This window comes from Vespa velutina, chromosome 25 (genome assembly GCF_912470025.1).
Source record: "Vespa velutina chromosome 25, iVesVel2.1, whole genome shotgun sequence".
NCBI classification, from domain to species: Eukaryota; Metazoa; Arthropoda; class Insecta; order Hymenoptera; family Vespidae; genus Vespa; species Vespa velutina.
In genome coordinates this window covers 1,280,573-1,288,072 of record NC_062212.1, presented here as the reverse complement: position 1 = coordinate 1,288,072, position 7,500 = coordinate 1,280,573, and the positions used below count along the sequence as shown (strand labels likewise).

Sequence of the window (7,500 nt, the reverse complement as noted above, 5' to 3'; positions counted from 1 at the left end):
AAAATCTGAGGAATTTATTTACTTATAAGTTATGCGTTCTCTAATACATATTAATTAAGTATATATATATATATATTATATACATAAAGAAAAAAAAAAACTAGACGCATCGAGCGACAGGTGTAATTTTATTTACTTCACTTTATCCTAGTTATTTTTTTTTTAAAGTATAAAGATATGAGAGAAAAATAACCAAGTATAATAAGGAATTTAAATTAGATAAATCGATATCATCAATATCGATAAATTGTTTGATTATATATATATATATATATATTTTTTTTTTCTTTTTTCTTTCTCTTCTTTGACTTAATCTAGTTACTTTTATTTAGTCCAAAGAAATTACTATAACAATTCAAATGGATTTATGTATTATCCTTGACATCCTAAACCTAATCGAGTACAAAAGTATATATGGCTGATTTACAGATGTCATTTTTTTTATTTTTCTTTATTCTAGTTACTTTTATATACAGTACGAACAAATGAAAGAAGTTACTAAATAAGAAATTAAACGAATTCATGCGTTTCCAATCGTAAACATGAATCATTCAAGTATATGAAATTTTTATTTTTTTTCATTTCAGATTATTGTAGTTACTTTAAAAAAAAAAAAAAAAAAAAAAAAAAAAGAAGAAAAATAACTAGATAAAAATTAAAATCTATTCGCGTGTCTCCGATAAAGTTAAAATCTAATCGATCGTAGAAAAAATGAAAAAGAGAAATTCGTGCGAAGGAAAAATTTTCTCGAACAATTCTTTTCGTTTTATTGGAAAGGAAAAGAAAAAAAACAAAATTACTATGGAAAAGAAAAAAATCTCCACCAGGCGGTACGCGTATCTTCTAATTTGTAAACGTAATCTAGTGTAACAAAAAAAAAAAAAAAAAAAAAAAAAAAAAAAAAAAAAATACGACAGGTACGTACGTTCGATCCGCCACGTCTTTCATTTTATTATCTGGTGCACAAAAAAAAAGTTCCTAGTGCAAAAAAGAGAAAAGGACGAAAAAACAAGATAAACAAGAAAAAAAAAAGGAACAAAGAAAAAAGGTATAAAAGTACGTAGAAAAACCGAAACGATAGAAATGACGTTTCTCCGATCGTAAACATAATCGAGTATGATGTATCATATGTTTTACATATAGATATCACTTTGGCACACATACATTATATACATACATAGATATATTATACGTATATTATATATATATATATATATTTATATATAGGTATACATAATCCAAACGAACGGTATTAATGTTTGAAACTAATCGATAATTCCTCGTGCTAAATATATAGATAAAATGCATTATAGAAAGCAAGAGACGTCCGTTTGAAAGCGTTATTTGTTTTTCCTCGTTCATTGACTTGAAATGGAAAAGGATATATATATATATATATATATATATATATAAAATATATATAGTTACATAGGTAATATATGTGTGTGTGTGTGTATGCGTTGATATAAATATATGTCTGTAAATGCGTATGCGCCCGCGTGTATGTGTGTATAAATATCTTTTGATATTCGTAGAGTTTGTTTTAACTCGAATATTTATTGATGGAATAAATAATCGTTGGAAAATTTTCGACGTGATAACTCGATTCGAAAATTTTACGAAAACTACTTTTTTGAGGTTATTTCTATGTGTAAATGATATTTTAATTATATATATATATATATATATATATATATATATATATATATGTATATATGTATATGTATTAACATAGAAAATTATGAAATATATTTTAGGCATTTTCGAAATATTGAATATATTTAAATGATATGATAATTATATTAGATTCGGCCGTTTTCATTTTCTTTTCTTTTTTTTTTTTCTTTCATTCTTTCTTTCACGATCGATAAGAATTTTAAATGGTTTAAGGGCTGTAAGTGAAAAAATGAATTATTTAAAAGCATTGGGAATATATTAGGTTTTTTCTATTTTTTTGTTGGTTTTTTTTTTCTTTTTTTTTTGCATCGTAATTATTCGATTCGGAACAGGCCATTTTGAATTTTTCTGATAGTAAAATTTTTCCTTCCTTTCTTCTCTTTTACTTCTTATATAATTTATATATATATATATTATTTATTATTGTATATTATTATATATATATATTTATTATTTATTATTATATAATTTTGAAAATATGTATATCAGTAAAATTTTGTTTATCCAAAGAAAAAAAAAAAAAAAAGAAAAAAAGAATCAAATAAAATTCGAATCGGCCATTGTGATTTTTTTTTCTTTTTTTGATTCGTTGAAAAAGAATAACAAAAAAAGAAATGAAACATGAAAAAGTATAAGTAACTTGTATAATTCGTGTACCTACAAATAGAAAATACAAAATGGAAGAATAATCGAGATTGAATTTCAATGTTGGATCTGCCATGTTGGATCGGACAAAATTTTTCCTTTCTTTTAATCGTAATAAAAGAAAATAGAAAAAAAGAAGAAAAAAAAAAGAAAAAACAAAAGAAAGAAAGATAATGTGGGACACGTTCAATGACATAACGTATGAATTTTCTTTTGAGAAGCAGGAAGACGAGGTCTGGCGATGCTCCTGTCATGTGCAGGATGCGAGAAACCGATACTGGATCAGTACATGTTCAACGTTTTGGATCGAGTATGGCATGCCCAGTGTGTTCGCTGTTTCGATTGCGGATCCGCGTTACAGGACAAGTGTTACTCCAGGGAAGCAAAACTTTTCTGCAGGGAAGACTTCTTCAAGTGAGTAGAATTTTTTCTCATTAGCGATTTTACGAATTTCATTTTCGTTTTGAATTTTTTTTTCTTTTTTTTTTTCTTTTTTTTTGATTTTACGACAATGAGAACCACTGGGAGCTTTTATCAGCGACGCGATATTCAATTAATTACTTTTACATTTTGCTCTTAAAAGTTCTCTCAAAGATTTTCGAAAAAATTCCTTTTTTTCTTTCGACGATAATGAGAACCACTGGGTGGGGGACTTTTGTTCGAACGGAGATTCAATTTCATTTAATTTTAAAAATCCTTGATATCCATTTATTCGTACAAGTTAAATTTTCATTTTGTTTAAAAATTTGGAACTTTTTATCGACGATGATAATAATAATTAAAAAAAAAAAAAAAAAAAAGAAAAAAAAAAAAAAGAAAAACAAACGAACAAACAAACAAACAAGCACCGAGGATTTTTACGTATATGATTTTCAATTTCGTTTCGTTTTGAAAAATTTTACGATATTGAATTTTAATTTTCGCACGATAATGAGAATCACTAAGGGATACTACTTCGATTAAATTCAATTTCGTTTCGTTTAAAATTTTTAATTTATCTTTTGACGATAATGAGAATCACCGTAGGACTTATTCGAGCGAATTCAATTTCGTTTCGTTTAAAAATTTTGAATTTCTGTTTTTTCTTTCTTTTTTCCTTTTTTTTTTTTTTTTTTCTTTTTTTTTTTTCTCACGGTAATGAGAATCACCAAGTGGACTTCTTCGAGTGAATTCAATTTCGTTTCGTTTAAAATTTTGTATTTATTTTTCACGATAATGAAAATAACTGAGGAGTTATTCGAGTAAAATATACAATTGCGTTTCGTTTTGAAATTACGAATTTATTATTGACGATAATGAGAATCACTGAGAAGTTACTCGAACGAAGTTCAATTTCATCAAATTGTGATTCATAATCGATTTAATATTCGATTTGTAATAAATATCTTTCAATTATTACGAATGCACGTGAACGAGACGAAATTATTTCTAGATCGGTACCAAAAATCGCGATATGCACATATAATATAACTGATATTAAAATTAATCCATTTCTAAATGGATTTAGATTGATATTTCTTTTATTATATCAGATTTTAAAACAACAATTTTGATCGTGTAAAATTAATCATACGTAAGGATTAAATCAAAGCGTTTCGTTCAAAGAGTTATCGATTTTTAAAAACATTTAAGAACTTAGTAACTTTTTAAGAGTCTAGTAACTTTTTTTTGAAGTCCGTCCTAATAACTTATCCCTAGCGAATGATCGTCGACCCATCCCTAGTGATTTTTTTTTTACTCACCCGCTAGTGATTTTTTGTCCACCCTCTTCCACCCCCTCCCCCCACTAGTGATTATCGACCCCCCACCATACCGATGACTTTGGTCCACCCTAGTGACTTTGACCCATACACACGGTAAAGGATTTTAATCCATCGAGTAACTTTTGACCGATACTGTACTTTCTCGATAATAAAAATTGCAAGAAATTTTTACGATTGACGAACATAAATTATTGTTTCTTTTTTTTGTCTCTCTCTCTCTCTCTCTCTCTCTCTCTCTCTCTCTCTCCCTTTTTTTTTCTCTCTTTTTCTTTTTTTCGATGGTATTTACACATACACATAAGAAATACGAGAGTCTCGATGATGCTCCGTCTCTTTATTTTCTGTCTCTCTCTCTCTCTCTCTCTGTCTCTGTCTCTCTCTCCCTCTCTCTCTTTTTTTTCCACGCCTCACCTTTTTGCCGATCAAGGCACGAACCGCAAGGAACGATCGGTATTCGTGGCTCCCTTTTTATGTCTCCGAGACACCGTTCGTGGCAGTCAGTATCGAGAAAAAGGCGTTTCGTGACGAACAGGAAGGAATCCTTGACATTTTCTCACATAGCTCGGCCAATACGCAGGCGCCATTTCGCTCGAGTTCGTCCACAAGTGGAATTAAAATTAATATCAAAATTACATGCGGTTACGGCATAGATAGTAAAATTTCGTTGGAATTTCATTGAAAAATTTCCCTATTCGCATGTATATTCGTATTATCACCTTTTCCTTTGTCTTCTTTTTTTTATTTTTCCTCTTCTTTTTTTCTTTTATCTTCTTCAACGGTTAATTATGATATTTCAAAATGGCGTACGGCGTACATTTTCTTCAATGAACTTTTTTCTTCCTTTTTTTTTTTAATTAAAAAATCAACGAAATAACCGAACTGATTTTATTAAGCGAAGGAAAATTTTGAACGAAAGATTGGTTAGGAAAACGTGATGTTTTAAAAAAAATTCAAGGATCATTTTTCCAAATGTTCTCTATTTTCTATGGAAAAGTTGCTTTTTCTTTTTATTTTTATTTTTTTTTTTTTTTTTTTTTTTTTTAATAATAATAATATACAAAATAGCCGAAGCGATTTTCAATAAAAGTTAGCAGAAATTTTTTTATAAGATAATGCAATATTTTATATAAAATTTCAAACAAAATGAATGTCTATTTCAAAATGGCGTCCATATTTGATACAATTTTAATAAATTAATTCTAACTTTTTAGCGCTAATTCTAACTTTTTAACTATAATTAGATATGATACTCTAACACTATTTATTCTAATTCTAATACTAACTCTAATTCTAATTATAATTGTTAATTTTGACTCATTATCTTTGGGTTTAATTTTATCTCTAATTCTAACTCTAATTATCTAATACAAAATCAAACTTTAATTCTAACTTCGTAACTCTAACAATTTCTCTCTAACACGAGTCTCTAAATCGGATATTAATTCTAATCTTTAATGGTTTGATTTCTAACTCTAACTCTGATTCTAACTAATTCATCTAATTCTAATCGTAATCTTTTAACAATCTAACTCTAATTCTAATAATATCTAATATTCGATTGTAATTGTAAATATTTTTTATTGTATATCTAACTGGAAACTTTATAATTCTAATTCTAATTCTAATTCTTTAATTTTAACTCTAATTCATCTAATTCTAGTAGATAGTAACGCTCCAATTTTAATTCCAATTGTAACCTTGAAACATTTTACTCTGATCCTAATTCAAAATTTTATAATTCTAACCCTAATTTTGATTCTAATTTATCTAATTCTCTAAACCGAAATCCTCTAACTCCCTAACTCTAATTCTAATTCCGATTATAATCTTAGATATTCAATTGTTATTCTGATTCTAATTTGATCTTTCTAATTCTAATTCTAAATCTAACTTTAATTCTGACTCTAATTCGTCTAATTCTGATCGTCTAAACGTAATTCTAATAACGACAGTAAGTATCTTTTACACTGATTCCAATTCGAAGACACTAATTCTAATTCTAATTCTAATTCTAATTCTAATACTAACTCTAATCCATTTAATTATAATCGATAACAATTTAAATCTAATCATAATTACGATTTGTAATCGTCGACAATATTATTGTAACTTGAATAATTTCTAATTCTATTTCTAATTCTAATTCTAATTTTAATTTTAATTCTAATTATAACTTTTGAATTTGATTATGATATTAATATTAATTTTGAAGATTGGCGATATTTTTTTCCATCGTCGTCAATGTTACGTCATAGGGTCTTTAATCGAACAAATGCGAATAATTACTAGAACTGGAGCTTTTCGAACATCGCCGTTTATCCCCTAGGATAAGGTTTTGTGATAACGTCGGTCACAGTTTGAATCTATAAATGTTCTCAGCAATTTCTGATTTTTACATGGTTATACGGTTTTCATTCTTGACGCTTATGATACGGCCGTCGGCGAATTGTGCCGCTTGACAGTTTTCAGTGGTTTTCATTGATACATAGGATCCCGACGCCATTTTTCATCTCTATACTAGTTACCTAGTAACATTTTTTTTTTTTTTTGTTACGTAATACATTTAATGCAATCCCTTTTAATCTCGTTTCGCGACAAATTCTTTTTTTCTTTTCTATCATTTTCCTTTCCTCTTCTTTTTTCTGTTTCTTTTTTTTGACTCGTAAAACGATAATTATATGTATTTATTGTCTGTGTGTATGCGTGTGCGTGCGCGCGCGCGTCATTAATAATTCGTGATTTTTACGATGAAAGGAAAATATTTCTTTTTTCTTTTTTCTTTCCTCTAATAAAAATCTTTAAACATTTGATTTCGTCACAATTAATTTTGAACAAATTAAATCTACGTTTTAATTAATATAAAATTATTATTGTTACTATATATATGTAGGTATAAATAACTTATGATAGGCTTGATAATGTTCGAGAAAAATTATATATATATATATATATATATATATATAATAAAAAAAAAAAAAATGATCTATCATGATCCATAAAAAGTGATTTAGTAAATGTCCATTTAAATTGATAAGTATAAATGCAACGTTTTATACATGAATACTGTGACTTATGAGAATGATTAATAATGTTTGTGAAAAATCATTACAAAGAAAAAAAAAAAAAAAAGAACAAGTAATGATCTATCATGATCTATAAAAAGATGATTTAATAAATGTTTGTTTACATTAAAAGGAAAAACTTTAACGTTTCATATATGAATATATGTCTTATGAGAATGATTAATAATATTTGTGAGAAATCATTTAATAAAAAAAAAAAAAAAAAAGAAAAAACAAGTAAATGATCTATCATGATCTATTAAAAGATGATTTAATAAATGATTGTTTACATTGAAAGGGAAAACTTTAATTTCATATATGAATACGTGACTTACGAGAATGATTAATAATGA

At 26.8% G+C, this 7,500-nt stretch overlaps 1 protein-coding gene across 5 annotated transcripts in view; it reads left to right on the top strand.

Annotated features, from left to right (window-relative positions):
- The window catches only part of LOC124957350 (LIM/homeobox protein Lhx5), a 45,722-nt gene that overhangs the window by 11,003 nt on the left and 27,219 nt on the right, over positions 1-7,500 (top strand). For 4 of the 5 annotated variants that reach the window (XM_047514331.1, XM_047514328.1, XM_047514327.1 and 1 more), the window contains exon 3: positions 2,544-2,736. In XM_047514331.1, coding sequence (XP_047370287.1) covers positions 2,564-2,736 — 173 coding nt within the window. In that variant the 5' untranslated portion in view covers positions 2,544-2,563. The remainder of the gene's footprint in view (positions 1-2,543; positions 2,737-7,500) is intronic. The other variant, XM_047514329.1, reaches the window with a different exon arrangement.